General features: G+C 45.5%; 1 protein-coding gene across 1 annotated transcript in view; it reads left to right on the forward strand.

Moving 5' to 3' along the window:
• The window catches only part of LOC135553941 (KAT8 regulatory NSL complex subunit 1-like), a 73,191-nt gene that overhangs the window by 30,201 nt on the left and 26,077 nt on the right, over window positions 1–16,913 (forward strand). Inside the window, 2 exon segments of the mRNA XM_064985891.1 lie at window positions 482–766; window positions 769–1,852. Coding sequence (XP_064841963.1) covers window positions 577–766; window positions 769–1,852 — 1,274 coding nt within the window. The 5' untranslated portion in view covers window positions 482–576.

Raw genomic sequence — 16,913 nt, forward strand, 5'->3', positions numbered from 1 at the left:
CTTCGCTCCAGCTAGGGCTCTGACCTACATTTGGTGAGATCAGCTGTTGCCTCTTGTGTCCCATGCAGACATAAATTAAGCTGCATAGCTCCTCTCAATGTAGTTCTGCTGGTAAATGCCCCCTCCCCCCACATCACTCTCTATCCTCCAGCTATGGTTTCATCTACGCACCTGCTCCTCTATGCTCCAGAAACATGTCAGTGATATCTGATGGGTTCATATGTATTCAAAGCTTCAGCAACCGGTTTTCTTGCAGAGTAGTAATGTGGTATTGGGGCCAGACTACTATAGGCAAATTTGAGGCATCACACAGAATAATCTTGGTGTGGTGTAAGACTGGTTTGGATGACCGTGTATGATGATTTGTCAAGGTTGAACATTTGAAATGGCACACGGATGTTGTGCTGTGTTCATGTAAATCTCTAACACAAACTCTTTCTACCCCTCTTTCTCCCTCTCCCCGACTTCCTCCCTCTCCTAGGCTGTCCTCTGGCGAGGCAGTAGGTGGGTGGTGTGCAGCTGGCCTCGGCACCGGGAGAGGCCCCCTCGCCCGCCCCCCCTCCCCCCCTGTGCTGCATGGCTGCGATGGCGCCCGCTCTAACCGACGCGCCGGCCGAAGCTCACCGCATCCGCTTCAAACTGGCTCCGCCCTCCTCCAACCTCTCCCCGAGCGGCGTGGAGAGCAACGGCGGCACCAGTCACATTCTCGTCTCCAGCAACGGCGCTGTCAAGCGCAAGGCCTCTGAAGAGCGCGGTCCCCACGGGGGTCCATCACAGGTAAGGGGAAGGAGGAGTTGACGCGAAGCAACGAGGCTTCTTCCACACCTCTTGGGAAACTACAGCCGCTGGTGGCGTCGTACCTGTGCTCAGACGTGACGTCCGTTCCCTCTACCAAGGAGTCACTGAAGCTGCAAGGCGTCCTGCTGCAGAAACACGGCCTTCTGCCCAGCTTCCTGCCCAGGAAACACAAGACACTGGAGCTCTCAGAGGAGCAGCTTAAGAGCATCATGAGTAACAGCAGAGGGGGTGGTCCCCCTGCCCTGTCAAGCCCACCGCCACCGGTCAACGGCGTGGCTAAGAAGTTTGCCAAAAACGGGCCGGACCGGGACAGTATGACAACGGTCAATGGAGGTAATAACAGGCCTCCTGCTGGACATGGACTGGACTCCCCGGTGCCCCAACCCAACACGGCTGCCTCTAGAGGAAACTATCCTCTCAATGGGGGAGGGGAGCACCAGCAGCCCACAGGACTGTCCTACAACCCTGCCGGAAACCCTGAACATCCAGCACCCCCCGCAGCCTCCACCAACACCCCCATGGACTGCCCCGACAGCAAACCCTCCGAACGGCCACCATCGCTGGCCACGGACACATCATCCCTTTCCCCAACGGACCGACAGACCTCCCTGGGCATGGGCAGCCTTGGAGTGGACGTTAAGGAGCGGTCTCAGCAGAGCAAGAGCCGGCAGGGCGAGATTGAGGGGCGTCTACGGCGCCTGAGGAAGCGCCTCCAGGTGGTTCAGGCCAAGCAGGTGGAGCACCACGTCCAACAGCAGCTGGGGGGGCTCCTGGAGAGCACACTGGGGCCACTGGATGCCCTCCGAACTGGCGGGAGACGAGGAGGCCAGGACGCCCCTCTCACCCTGCAGGAGAGGGAGGGGCTTGGGCGATTCCTGAAGGATGGCTCTGTACCGGCGGAGCTGGAGCGCCTGTCCCTCAGTGGAACCACCAACCTGAGGTCCACGGAGAGCGCCTTTGACTCGGACGCCACGGAGAGCAGCTCCGGAGGAGAGACTGACGTGGAGGAGGACGAGCTCACCAGGGTGGACATCGAGCAGCGACACATCTCTCTGTAAGTACCTAATACCTGGACAAGGTTTTTTTTCCCCTGCTCAACAGAAAATGAATTGGATAAAGACCGAGTGGAATGGGCTTTTTTGAATGGGGGAATGTTTACTAAATTGGAATTTAGGATGGGGAGAGAGCAGAGAGTGAGTCAGCGACTGAAGTAGTGGAAAATACAAAGATGCTAGAGTGTGTGACAGGGAGGGACTCCATCCAGGCTTGGTTTGTTAGCCACTGGGGATCTGTAGCCTTGTTTTAGCAGTAACACACAGCAAGTTTCAGGGTTCATCTCCAGTTTACCACTCTCTGCTGCTGAAAGTAAGCCCAGGCCAGGCCCATTCATGTTACATACACGTGCGTGTGTGCGCTACATCTTCCTGGTCCTGTGTTCATGAGGATGTGGCTTGCACCCTCCTTTGTGTGGAAGGTCACCCTGATGGAAGTGATGGGTAATGAAAGTGAATGAAACCCCTGTTGTGTTCTGATGCTGCGGTGCAGTGCTGTCCTCTGCTTCAAACACACTTTTTTTATGTCTTCAGGGATAAGCCTGGATCTAAGGCATTTACCAGAGAAAGAAACCACCTTTTTCAGAGAAGTGAAGGCAGAGATATCCAGAAGAAGCTGGCATGGCCCCAGGTTAGGTTAATTCCAGTGCGGTTGTTATCTTATGTCTGATATTGCTGATCTTTTGCCTTGTTGACTCCATTGGATGAGTCACTTAATGTGATCAACGTAAGATTAGATTTTAACCTATAGAGGGTGTTTCAATCTCTTTTTTTACATGCAGATGCAATGATGTAGGAGTAGATTGACATTTCACCCTCAAGTATTCAGTATTGGTCCTATGTTAACTTTTTCAATAGCGCTGGCGAGCTTTTGCTGGTTATGCTAGATGTTCCTATTCAGTTGGATTGGCCTTTTCTTTATGATCCTCAGTGCCCACATGTTATTCAACTATGTTTGGATCTTTTTATAGTCAGCCCTGCAGCTTTCCTCTGAATCCAGCTTTACAAGGCCCACTGGTTATTGAGTGTAGTGCGTGGCCCATGGGCTTTCTCATCAATCTATATAGTGCACTACTTTGGACCAGGGCCCGTAGGGCTAGGATCAAAAGTAGTGCACCATGTAGAGGATAAGGAGCCATTTGGGACTCCATGTGAGCCTGACTGGGTCAGAGTCACAGAGGCCTTGTTTGAATGTTGTGAACTAAAGCTAAAGACGGACCGACAGCATGAGGGATAACCTACATTCAGGCACGATGAAGGCAGTTGGTCGGTCACATGGCGAATTGCGTAAGACCAAATAGGCTTACTTCCAGGCAGATTATAGTGAGAGAGAGAGAGCGAGGGAGCATGATGACACCGCTGCTGTTTTTTACAGTCTTTGTCTGGCTGTTTGTGTGGGAGAAGAGAATAGGGGCGCCTGCACCTTTAAGAAGTGACAGGGCACTCCTCTTGCAGAGGGAGGGAGGACATTGTTTTTCTTTTTTTTTCTTGTACATGACTCATAGAATGTTATGGCCGTGGATATGATGAACAGATATAACATGTTTGCAAACACTTAAACTCATCAGACAGACAGACCTATTCCTGCTTTTCATAGTTTAGGTTGGCAAGCTCGTTGATGGTACCACCATGTCGTGTGTGTGTGTGTCTGGATGTCTGTTGTGTCTTTTGTAAGGAAAGCTTGTTCTTTCCAGACCAGTTGATGTCGCTATGGTGGTGTTGATGTAGCCACAATAAGGTCATTTTAGCTCTGAGCAACCCCCCCGAGGACAAGTTTGATTTGTGTGATGTGTCTTGTATGTCTGTCTGCACGCGGTGTTTGTCCAGACCCACACGTAATTACACTAGGGGTGTAGCGGTTTACCAAACCACTCTGATTTTTTTACCAGCCAAAATATCCATTTTACCATAATTACACAAAGAAAAACAGATGAACATGCTTAATGTTTCTAAAACAAGTAATGTGGTATATTGCTCGATTTAATATTCTGTGACTGGAGTATTTTAACAAATGTTTAGCTGCCCCTTTAAGGGTAACTTGGTAACAGGGCCACTCAAGTCATCACATGTGCCTGTGACAATGTCACTAGTAGAGGCCAACGATGCCTCTTTTTATTAGCTGTGGGAGCAAACTCAAACATTGAAAAGCAACCGAGCTTGTGAACAAAACTATGTAAATAGCCAAGAAACACAAGGACAAAGTGGTAGACTTAAGTAAATTAGACCAACTTTTATGCCATTGCTTCTATAAACAACGTGTTTATAGAAGGCAGTGTTGCTGTGCGAGGTGGGATAGCTATAACGTTAGGATTTAGATTTTTTTGTGCGTTACCAGATATGAAACCAAACGACAGAAATACTTTGAAAACTGCTACTGCAGCATTTATTTTGCAAAAATCACCACTCGCACTTGTGCCCATACTTGACTGTTTTTATGTAGCACTCACACTGTGGAGTCCAAAGTGTTACCACGTGCCAACATGGCTGTTGAGTTAGACATTCTTACCCGCCAGTGCCAAAATATACCCGTTTGGCAGGTGGCCGGTGTTCATTTTCTATTGCTTTCAATTCTACCTAACAGGAGTTGTTTTTAGATTCATATCTACTCATTCATAGGCTCAATGTGTTTGGGAAATACTGTTGCTTTGAGAATCATGTGCTTTCTGGTGACCTTCTCCCCGTGAACCCCTTCCCCACGTCAAAACACCCCCAGGCAAACCGGTCTTGCTCCTGGAGAGCATGTTTGAAATGCAGGACAGGTCACCTGTGCAGGTAAGTGTCCCATCAACATGGCCCAGTAGGCTCTTGGCCCTTATCCACAAAGCGTCTGAGTAGCAGTGCTTATCTAGGATCTGTCCATATAATCTTATTCATTATGATCTACAAGCCAAAACTGATCCTTGATCAGCACTCCCTACTCTAAGACGCTTTGTGGAAATGGGCTCTGATGTTCTCCTCCTTCAGCTTTAATGCTGCAGTGCACTGACTCAGGATAATGATAGGCCTATTCTGGTGCATTTCACTGTCCGATCCATTTTTTTTGGCCTCTTCCAGAGACCAGCTCCTCCTATCAGCCCAAGTAGCAGCTGTCTGTCTCAAAGCCTGAGACTAGCCAAGCATCCATTATGCATACCCACTGCCTTTGCTAACAGGATGTTTATATTTTTTGTAGTGTTTTATTTATTTTTCTCGCTCTCTTCCTCGTCTGTGCTCACCTCTCACAGGCTCCTCTTCATCTTAAGGAGAATCTCCACAAAGCTTCATGTATTAATGTACTGTCGTGTCGCTGTTGCAACTCATTCTCACATGGTCTCGGTGCAATACCTTTCTTTCTTCAATCCCTTCAAATGCAATATGGAGAAATAGGTCCTTATCCTTCCTCCAACTGATGTTAAACTTGGTGTGAAATATATTGAGTGACAGTGGGGCATGTGAGTGTTGACCTTATGCAAATTGAGTGTGAAATCCGTTTGTACCAATACTTTTGGCATCCCAATTTGCTTTAAGTGCAAAACTGTATTTTATATTCTTCTGCACCAAAACAATGGCAAGGAAATTGGGAGAGATGACTTTGAGGTGTGTCAAGGTTTTAAATAAGTAAAGCCCTCAAGCACTTACCGACCTCTTCCTTCTGTTACTGGTGTGTGAGAGCTTAGTCCTGATTGGTTCCCAGTCTGTCTTGTGTTATTACCATAATTGTAGCAGTTTGTTTATCCTGTCATGCTCGCTCAGCTTCCTTTATTGCATGGCCGTTTGGCACATAACTGTAGCCTAGGCCTACATTAGGCTAGTTAGCATGAGAGGAACTAAGCTCCTTCTAGCCAAACTATGGAACAACAGGCTTGGTCTTATGTGCCCTGTCCTTCAATTATTCTGTGTGCTTTACAGGGCTGTGCCAAGAGTCCTACGTGTGATTTAAGGACCCGAGTTGCTCATTTACAAATGGATCCACTACGTCCTTGCTCCTCCGTGATTGCTGACCTGTCCGTTGACTTTCCAGTCGAGCCAGTTAGCTCGCAGGATCCTCGAAGCAAGCGGGTTGGTTTGGATTTCTTTGCGTGGGTGCTTCTCATCATTATGTCCGTCCCGTCTGTTCTCTCTTATTTCTGCCTTCCTTTTGTCTCTTCTTTCCCTGGCTTGTGTTGATACGTTCACCTTGGTATATCTGTTCATCAGTCTCTCAGCCTGACGCCAGGCTCCGTTAGCCCTTTTCTAGACGTTTCCATGCAACGTGTCCTTTCTGCAGTCCGCACCACATGTCGCCATATCCTGGGTCCTGTTGTTCAGCTGCACCCCTGGGCAGTGAATGGGGAAAAAAAACACCCGGACTGACTCTAGCTGCTCAGTGCTCAACTGTAATGTGGCGTCTCAAATGGCCCTCATCTGTTCCTCTCACACACTACAGGTCTATCTGTAATGTCCGTAATGACCATGTTATCTCGCCCCAAAGCAAGGGTACACTACAAAATCGTTTTTTTGCCACAACAGTAATACTTCTGTTTGCCACATTTTTTCATTATAGATCATTCTTATTGTTCATCATTCTTATCAGACCAGAAGGTTTCCAACTAAACAAATCTTGATGTAAAAAGAAGGCAGTGTTGGGTAGCACATGGTGCATTAGACTGTCTGTTTAATCAGTCTGGAGATTACAAGCATGCTGGATTAGCAGACACCCACCACTACTACTAGATTGATTAATGGGTTGGGATTGAAACAACAACACGCCTGCCTTCTCAGGAAGGCCTTATGTAGCTTATTGTAGAAGTTGGATATGGTTCACCCCCCCCACACACACACACACACAATGAACACCGTGGGGGTTGGATGGTAGTGTTTTCCTCATCAGGGTTGTGTTGATTTAGGGCACAGTGTAAAAAAAAAATTAAAAATGTTTTGCAACAGAAAATGAACATGAGTGTTTATTGGACAAGTCCAGGTAGTCCCTTCCTCTTTCACTTCTTCCATTTAGTGCCTAATGGACATAACCCAGCTGAATGGTTCAACTGATGTTACTGCAAGGCTGTGCCAAAGCATCTGACCAAGTTTACGCCTATCCCAGGGCCTTCCATTGCTACCAGATAGATCAATATAACTGGTTTGGGAATTTATATTGGGCTCTACGAAAACGATTCCAAGCACATTGACTGAATAGTTCGCTAGGGCAACCACCAGAAAAATTGTTTAGTTTAAATAAGCCGGTGGGCTTCGTCCTTTCACGGGTACAAGACACGCCTGAAGTGGCATTGAAATGTCTTGTTCTTGTTCTTGGCTCGTTAGTGTTTCTTATGATTCATTGAAAATGGAACCTGCTATGTAACACACTCACAGCATGGCTGCACAACACATGACAATGGGAAGAAATAGCCACAGAGTGACATTATAAAGTAGTTGTAAGACTCATTCTTACTCAAATACAATCACATGTATGTGTAGAGCCCTTTTCACATCTGCAGTTGTCAGAAAGTGCTATACAGATACCAGCCTCAAACTTCAAAGAGCAAGCCATGCATAGGCAGACAATGGCATTAAGTAATTTTTGTTGCTCTCCGGGGAGGTTGGCCTCGGATCTCTTTGTTCTCTGTTACATTTGAAACAAGGGTTTCCCAGTGTGCACTTTGGGAGTCTGTTATAATGTTGGCCTCATGAATACTCCTGGGATGTGCCCTTGGGATTTGGCACACATCAGGATGGTAGATGGTAACCAGGCTTTTTAATATTACCTGGCAGTAGTCCCTTTTAAAAAATGCATGAATCTATTAATGTTCAAATTGGTATGGGGGTCAAGTCCTCCGTACTGTGTGTTTGCAGTCACGATGACACTGTGTATGCAGTAGTGCTGTCCAGAGTCATTCACACTCTGCGGTAGTAGGAAAATACCGTACAAATACTAGTTAACCACCACACATGTCTCTGCCTGTGGCGATGTGACTGCAATGATTTGAAGCATAGCCGTTCTCTCTCACTCACCCTCTTTCTCACTCTCTCTTTCACCATCTGTCTCTCTCACCGCTGTGTTTGCTTTTCACCAATGGAGTCAAGGGAACCGAACTGGCTCCGAGCCTCCCGTCCAAAGATGATTGAGGCACTCTTAGAAAACCAGCATAACTTAAAGCCTAGGAAGAATACCCCTGAAAGATGGATGGGGTACAGACGGTCATGTTCATGCGTGGGAAAGGAAAGGAAGACCCAGAGTTACCTCTGCTGCAGAGGATAAATTCATTAGAGTTACCAGCCTCAGAAATTGCAGCCCAAATAAATGCTTCAGAGTTCATGTAACAGACACATCTCAACATCAACTGTTCAGAGGAAACTACGTGACTCAGGCCTTCATGGTCGAATTTCTGCAAAGAAACCACATCTAAAGGACACCAATAAAAAGAAGAGACTTGCTTGGGCCAAGAAATATGAGCAATGAACATTAGACAGGTGGAAGTCTGTCCTTTGGTCTGAGTCCAAATTTGAGATTTTTGGTTCCAACCGTTGTGTCTTTGTGAGACGCAGAGAAGGTGAACAGATGATCTCCGCATGTGTGGTTCCCACCGTGAATCATGGAGGTGTGGGGGTGCTTTGCTGGTGACATGGTCTGTGATTTATTTAGAATTCAAGGCACACTGAACCAGCATGGCTACCACAGCATTCTTCCGCGATACGCCATCCCATCTGGTTTGTGCTTAGTGGGAGTATCAATTCTTTTCAACAGGACAATGACCCAAACACACCTTCAGGCTGTGTAAGGGCTATTTGACCAAGGAGAGTGATGGAGTGCTGCATCAAATGACCTGGCCTCCAGGTTCTGTACCCTCAACTTTCTAGCCCGAAGTCCAGCACGCATCGACTGTGCCCAAAGGTATTAATTGGGGTTGGGGCCGATTGTGGCTAAAACACTATCAATTGGAATCTTTAACAAGTGGAAAGGGGAAAACGTATTATTATTAGTTTTTCACAAGCGTAGCAGGATGGGCTATTAGCTGAACAATAGACTATTCAACCTTTACCAAAGAATTGTCAAATTGCCGAGCTAGGTGTGAAACCCCCCTTCCTCCCCAATAGGCTATTCTCCACAATGTGTGGATGAAGCTCTTAATTTGGCATTGGGGAAAACAACACAAGATGAACTTCTAAAAAATAGACCCGCTAAAGGACACTGTAATGTTCATAACTACATATACTTTGAACTCACGAAAAGTGGGAGATGCGGTCAAGAAACACTGGCATGTTTTATTTACGCGATAAATTGGTTAATGCCAAAAATAATTGGTCCAGCCACAAAAGAAAATCAGCCAGGCTCTTTTACGCCCTCTTCCAAATGGTAGCTATAAATGCAGAGGATGTGCACAGTGTAACAATATGATGTGTGTGTGAATATTTCTGCCACCCACATACAGGAAAACAGTTCCAAATTAATGACATTATGTGCGCCACGACCCATGTTATCTATATTATTAAATGTACATGTGGGCTGTGCTATGTTGGTAAAACCTCTCGTTCTCTCAAACAGAGAATCAGTGGAGAAAAAAAGTTCAATTAGGAGAAACAACAGTCGCAGTACATTTTAATGACCTATAACATGACATTTCTACCTTTTTGGGAGAAAAAATAATAATGTGCATACATTTGCAACTGAGACTGAGGAGCAGGCCGTTTACTCTGGGCACCTTTCATCCAAGCTACTCAATACTGCCCCTGCAGCCATAAGAAATGATGTAGAAGACATGTAGCTAGCAAGCTAAACAATGGACCATAATCACAACTCATGATGTTATTACCCTGCATGAATCTGCAGGCAGCAAACTAACCAGGTTCTATGGCTATGACTAGTCAAGCAAATGTGTCTGAGATACGAAGAATAAGATCATACAAATAACCTTAGCTAGCGACCCAGCCAGCTAACAATAGCTAGCTAACAGCACACTTGAAATAAAACCAGTTTCTGTCTAAATTGAAATGTTTAATATCTAAAAATGTAGCTAGCTAGACTATCTTACCAGTATACAGTTGGACGCATCTCCTGTCTGATGCCATGCATGGTTTCCCTTTGACGATGTAATCCAGACAGGTGTTTTCTCCATCTCCTTAGCTATCATTCTCTAATTCCACTGATTTCAAAACTCTCCTCCAGAAAGTGGAGAGCATACACATAACGTTAGCTAGCGAGCCAGCCAGCTAACGTTAGCTAGCTAACAGTACACTTTAACTTGACATTAGGTTTATGCAGATTTACTATGCGATACATTTGAGGGGGGAAAGAAACACGTTTGACATGATTACCTAGACATACTGACCAGCTCAAATAGACAGACGCTTGCTATATGGCAGATCAATCCAAACTCTCCTCTCTGCATGTCCAGCCCACTCATTATGGTCTATCTCAGTGCAATTGTTTATCTCTGTTTATTTGCCTAGGTAAAGGTAAAAATATATATACATACATACATACATGCATGCACGCACGCACGCACACACACACATATACACACACACACACATATACACACATACACACATACATACAGTGGGGCAAAAAAGTATTTAGTCAGCCACCAATTGTGCAAGTTCCCCCACTTAAAAAGATGAGAGAGGCCTGTAATTTTCATAATAGGTCCACTTCAACTATGACAGACAAAATGAGGGAAAAAATCCAGAAAATCACATTGTAGGATTTTTAATGAATTTATTTGCAAATTATGGTGGAAAATAAGTATTTGGTCAATAACAAAAGTTTATCTCAATACTTTGTTATATACCCTTTGTTGGCAATGACAGAGGTCAAACGTTTTCTGTCTTCACAAGGTTTTCACACATTGTTGCTGGTATTTTGGCCCATTCCTCCATGCAGATCTCCTCTAGAGCAGTGATGTTTTGGGGCTGTTGCTGGGCAACACGGACTTTCAACTCCCTCCAAAGATTTTCTATGGGGTTGAGATCAGGAGACTGGCTTGGCCACTCCAGGACCTTGAAATGCTTCTTACGAAGCCACTCCTTCGTTGCCCGGGTGGTGTGTTTGGGATCATTGTCATGCTGAAAGACCCAGCCACGTTTCATATTCAATGCCCTTGCTGATGGAAGGAGGTTTTCACTCAAAATCTCAAGATACCTGGCCCCATTCATTCTTTCCTTTACACGGATCAGTCGTCCTGGTCCCTTTGCAGAAAAACAGCCCCAAAGCATGTTTCCACCCCCATGCTTCACAGTAGGTATGGTGTTCTTTGGATGCAACTCAGCATTCTTTGTCCTCCAAACACGATGAGTTGAGTTTTTACCAAAAAGTTATATTTTGGTTTCATCTGACCAAATTACATTCTCCCAATCTTCTGGATCATCCAAATGCTCTCTAGCAAACTTCAGATGGGCCTGGACATGTACTGGCTTAAGCAGGGGGACACGTCTGGCACTGCAGGATTTGAGTCCCTGGCGGCGTAGTGTGTTACTGATGGTAGGCTTTGTTACTTTGGTCCCAGCTCTCTGCAGGTCATTCACTAGATCCCCCCCATGTGGTTCTGGTATTTTTGCTCACCGTTCTTGTGATCATTTTGACCCCACGGGGTGAGAGCTTGCGTGGAGCCCCAGATCGAGGGAGATTATCAGTGGTCTTGTATGCCTTCCATTTCCTAATAATTGCTTCCACAGTTGATTTCTTCAAACCAAGCTGCTTACCTATTGCAGCATCAGTCATCCCAGCCTGGTGCAGGTCTACAATTGTGTTTCTGGTGTTCTTTGACAGCTCTTTGGTCTTGGCCATAGTGGAGTTTGGAGTGTGACTGTTTGAGGTTGTGGACAGGTGTCTTTTATACTGATAACAAGTTCAAACAGGTGCCCTTAATATAGGTAACGAGTGGAGGACAGAGGAGCCTCTGAAAGAAGTTACAGGTCTGTGAGAGCCAGAAATCTTGCTTGTTTGTAGGTTACCAAATACTTATTTTCCACTATAATTTGCAAATAAATTCATTAAAAATCCTACAATGTCATTTTCTGGATTTTTTATCTCATTTTGTCTGTCATAGTTGAAGTGTGCCTATTACACTGCCATAAATGGATGGACAGAAAAGCTATGTTTAATGTCACACAATTCTGTACAAATCCATCAAGACGCCAACCATGAGGATGGGTTGAACAGGTTTTAAAATCAACTCCGAATTGTAAAAATAATTTAAAAAATTAAAAAGCCAGATTATTACCAATAACTTATCAACAGTTGTAACAAGTTGTCCAGCGTAGTAAATCCTCACTGGTACCCTAGTTTATAGAAATACCCATATGAGCACAGGCAATATAGATAATGCTGCAGGCAGCACAGACAGACAATTGCATGTTTAAAACTGATAATTGATTGTGTGGCGCAAGAATGAATTAAATTAATTGATTATTGAATGTTACGATGGACACAGCTTTGTAGAACGAAAACATACACCACCTCTGCTCAACAACTTCTGAGGTGCTGCAGTTCGTGGACGATATTGTGCCTATCACCCTCATGGCAGTCAAGCAATGCATCCGCCAACAGTTGTTCACAAACTCGTCTGGTTGCGGCCATAATTAGACCGTGTTTCAAATGTACCAAGAAGTGCTCTTATTTTTATGCCTAGCAATCAACAAATGTAAAAGCGTATGCTTAAACAATTAACGAGACTGTTGCATATTACAGCTCGAACAATCCCCTTATTGTGACCAAGAGGTTTGTGAGTTTTCTGTTCATCGTTCACCGGCAGGGGGGTCCCGCGTGCTCTGGGTATTACTTACTCAAATGAACTAAATGAGTCGAAAGATTAGTTATTTTGACGGAACAAGTTGAAAAGATCAGCAGTAAAGAACAGCAGAACTTCCCATCACTCTGTGCCTGCGTGCTTACGTGTGTGTGTGTGTGTGTGTGTGTGTGTGTGTGTGTGTGTGTGTGTGTGTGTGTGTGTGTGTGTCAGTGTCTCATCCACACCTGCATGTGTTAGAAATAAGTCATCCGAACCTGACCAGTTTCTTTCCCCTTCAGAGGTTATAACCTGGATTGCGGTTCTAGTGGACAGTGCTTCTTTTCAAAATAAACGTGTGTGTTCCTTCATGGTTGAGCGCTTTATTCATTGTGGCTGCAGGTGAACACCTTGCCTGAGTCTGCATTCTGCATATAAATGACCTCTAAGCCATTTGATTGGCCAAATGTCCCTCTGCTGGACAATTTAAAGGGAAGTGTGGACTGTGGATGGTTTCCCCACCCCCACCTACTTATATTAACATGTGGTTACTACCCTACCTCCCTTTTTAAGAGGAGCTCCTAGGTCTACAGTTAGAGATACTGGGTGCTGCAGGGGAACTGGTTAGTGGTTATTAAACCTGGTCATGTCACTGTGAAATGATTTCTGCTGCTGCTCGAGAAGGAATTGAAGAACCCTTAGATGGCGTGTGTTCTCAAGAGGAGGGGTCGGCTAGATGGGAGCAGGTCACACATGTAAAACATCTGTCACAGTATCAGGAAAAAGATAACAGCGTAGCTGGTCTCGGCTCTATTGTAACACAAATACCACAGCTCATATTCTCTTTTGTGTGTATGAAAGGTTAGGCGTGTTTAGTGTCTGGTTTGGATGAACTGGCTAACGTGTGACGCTGTAGCAACATGTTATGGAGAAAGAAAAGTTCTAACCAAGTAAAGTGAAGCCTCCCTCATACACGGTACATAATAGAGCCTGTGTGTGAGAAGTAGCTGTGGTATTCAGTGTAAATAGAATAGATTGGCTGCTCAGGTATCCTGTTGCCTGCAGCAGAGAGAGGAGAGTGACTTGTTTTAAAGGGCAGCTCCCTCTGTGCACTACTCCGGAGCTGTCAATGTGAGCCACTTTGTTTGTGTCGCCGTGTGTGTTTTTGTGCAACATGTGGGCAGTGTGTTTTTGAGTCAGAGGCGCAGAGCCCAAGTGAGCGTTCGTTCAACCAGATGTCGCATCGCCTTCTCAGTTTCTCCTCCCGCTCTTTAACAGATGCAGGAAGTGGGTGTGCATGTGTGTGTGTGGCGATGTGTTTCCTGTTGTGCATCACACTCCAGTCGAGCTAAGGTGGCTGACAGACCAGTTTGTGTGTCTGGGAGCTGAGAAAAGGAAGGAGTGCCGCCATTGTGAACTGTGGTGTATCATTACCCATAGGGTTAGATTTCTTGTTGACCTGCGCCTCTCTCCATGTTACGCTCGCTTGGTTTCTTTCTGTGTTTGGATATTCTGTTTTTATTAGGCCTTACTAGTCCAGTGGGAGCATTTTATAGTAATGTGATCATCTATGATAATGTTTCTTCACCCCAGGCTAATAAAGGCCTATGTGACTCACAGCGTATACCCATTGGACTACCCAATGCACCTTGGTAAAAAAAAATAAACAAGCATAGATAAGCTAACCAGGGACAGTACTACCAACTAATACAAAATGGACCCTTTATTAGTCAATCAACCTCTATTATTCTATTATTATTATTATTATAAACAAATAAATTTAAAAAAGGATGTGGATTTTCTATTTCAGGCCAAGCAGCATGTCCTCTCTTGCTCTGCTTGTCAGATTCTTCAGGTCCTTCCTCCTCAGAATGACAGAATTACTTTGGGACATCAGTCTGATTAACGCTTTATCGGCGAGAACTCCTCTGACCTTTTGCGAGACAAAGGGTTGATGGAATATGACATTTGGATGCTCTATATCAAGGTTGCCATTTTTCAGTCTTTCAGAACCTAGCAGCCTTTGGCTTTGTCTCCCTACCCTTTGCATGGCGTTCGTCAAAGTGATCTTCTGCTGAACAAGCTCTACGACAATTTATTCCGTTGAATAGCGAGTAGCGACGTTGAGTAGCGAGGCCTATTTGAGACGGCCTACGGTTCAATGGAGCACGTGCTTGTTTGTATGGATGTACTGGATAGGGTTGGATGCGGTCAACATTTCAGCTACGGTTGCCTACCTTAGTAATAAAGTGCTTGGAGGCACAGTGGAGGTGACAGCTAGTATGCTCATCAGTTCCTGGTCAGTTCTTGGTAGCTGCAACACACCCTTGGTTTCATTTAGAGAGTGCTGCTGCCCGCCTCCTTCTCCTCCCCCTATCCCAATAGGCTTAGCCCGAGCTCGGTGTGTGTGAAGAGCTCTTCTCATCCCGTCTCTGTGTGCTGCCTCAGTACCTGCAGCAGAGTCCCTCCCTCCTCCTATAGTCCCGTCTATCCCTCCCTCCTCTCTCTCTCTCGCTCTCCCACCCCATCATCTGTAACTGGCAGCGCCCGCAGAGCCGGGCCCATAATGAAAGGGCTCCAGTGTGTGGGTGGCAGTGTGAATAAGGCTAATGTGTGTTTGTGCTCGCATGCCTATATGGCACTTTTCTGATTGCTTGTGAATGGGTGTAGTTTGCAAGGTTTGTGTATATATTGTCTTCCGCTGCGCATGGTGGTCTTGGCCTATTTCATTTTAATGTCTAATGTACTTGTTCCCTCCTTAGTTGTTTTAGAAAACACTGACTTTTAATAACTTACTTGGTTTCAGTTGGAAATGGTGGGAGTTGAGGAACTGACTGTTACAATGATCTAAAAATAAAAGAGATGACACTGCTATTAATTCGGTCTCCATATCGCTTAGTCTCAAGTATTATTATAGTTAAGGGGGAGGGGTGGCGTTCTCAGTCCCCCAGGAGCATGCTTCATCCCTGGGCCAAATGAGTCCTGTTTCTGCTGCTCTGTGGAAGAAAGGTCTGCTGGATGGAAAATGAGATTACAGGGCAGAGAGCGAGGAGAGGACAGGCTGGTTGGGGCTCAGGCTATCTGCTGCCTCAGGACCACTGGGGACTGCACCGCGATGGTCCACTAAACTGTACCACCCCAGGCTCGAATCCTCTAGAAACACAACATCCTCATATTGCAGCGGATTTGTATTTGCTGTAGGCTACTACCCCCGTAATTGTACCTCACAGCTAGGAGTGGGTTTTTTACAAAATTGAGGCAGGCAGGCGCTGTGACCAAGGAATTACGATGCTATTGAGTCCTTTTTTTAAAGACCAGGCCGTAAACCAATTGATTTTTGCATGCTAGACATCTGTGCCCTCCAAACTTGGAGGTTGGCAGATTTGACACACTAAAATATACACTAAACTAAAGGCCTACACACTGCTACACAATACAACTATTAAAATGTCATTATAAATGGTGTAATTCAAAGGTTACACCGAGAAGGTGGAAAATGTGAAAACAAAAGCAAAGCAAAGGGTGTAAGTGGACAGGATTTTGGCATCAAGATTTTAAGACGTCTCGCTATGTTTTCCTCAAGTTGACACCCTCACGTGGTTTCTCTTAGACCATTGTATGTTTAACAAGAACTCGTGACTACATTTGAAATAGCATGTCATTTTACGGAGAAAAAGGAAGTCAACAGAAACCATGTATGTTAACCATATTAGCATGACGTCATGGGGCCGCAGATAACTCAATATTTGCATATTTTCTCAGTGGGGTCGGGGGTAGTGTATCAATCTGTCTGTGATTTAGGCTTTATTTAAGATTCTCATGTAATCCTAAACCTGTTGAAAGCGCTTTAAAGGCTACAAGCCCTGATGCTCCCTGCGTGAGCCTCCTTCCCCTGTCGCGTGCTTAGGCCTATATGTACACACAGTTTATTAGGTACACCCAGCTAGTATTGTGTCGGACCCCCCTATGCCTCCAGAACAGCCTGAATTCTTCAGGGTATGGAAACATTTCTCAATTGATATCAAGGAAAATAATGTGTGCCAGGTAAACGTTCCGTACACCATTATACCACTGCCACCAGTCTGTATCGTTGACACCAGGCAAGGTGGGGCCATGGACTCATGCTGTTTACGCCAAATCCGGACTCTGCCATCAGCATGACGCAACAGGAACCGGGATTCGTCGGACCAGGCAATGTTTTTCCACTCCTCAACTGTCCAGTGTTGATGACCACGTGCCCACTGGAGCCGCTTCTTGTTTGTAGCTGATAGAAGTGGAACCCAGGGAGGTCGTCTGCTGCAACAGCCCATCCGTGACAAGGATCGACCAGTTGTGCGTTCCGAGATGCCTTTCTGAACACAACTGTTATTTGTCCATTTGA

Source organism: Oncorhynchus masou, chromosome 14, assembly GCF_036934945.1.
Source record: "Oncorhynchus masou masou isolate Uvic2021 chromosome 14, UVic_Omas_1.1, whole genome shotgun sequence".
In the NCBI taxonomy this organism is placed as follows: domain Eukaryota; kingdom Metazoa; phylum Chordata; class Actinopteri; order Salmoniformes; family Salmonidae; genus Oncorhynchus; species Oncorhynchus masou.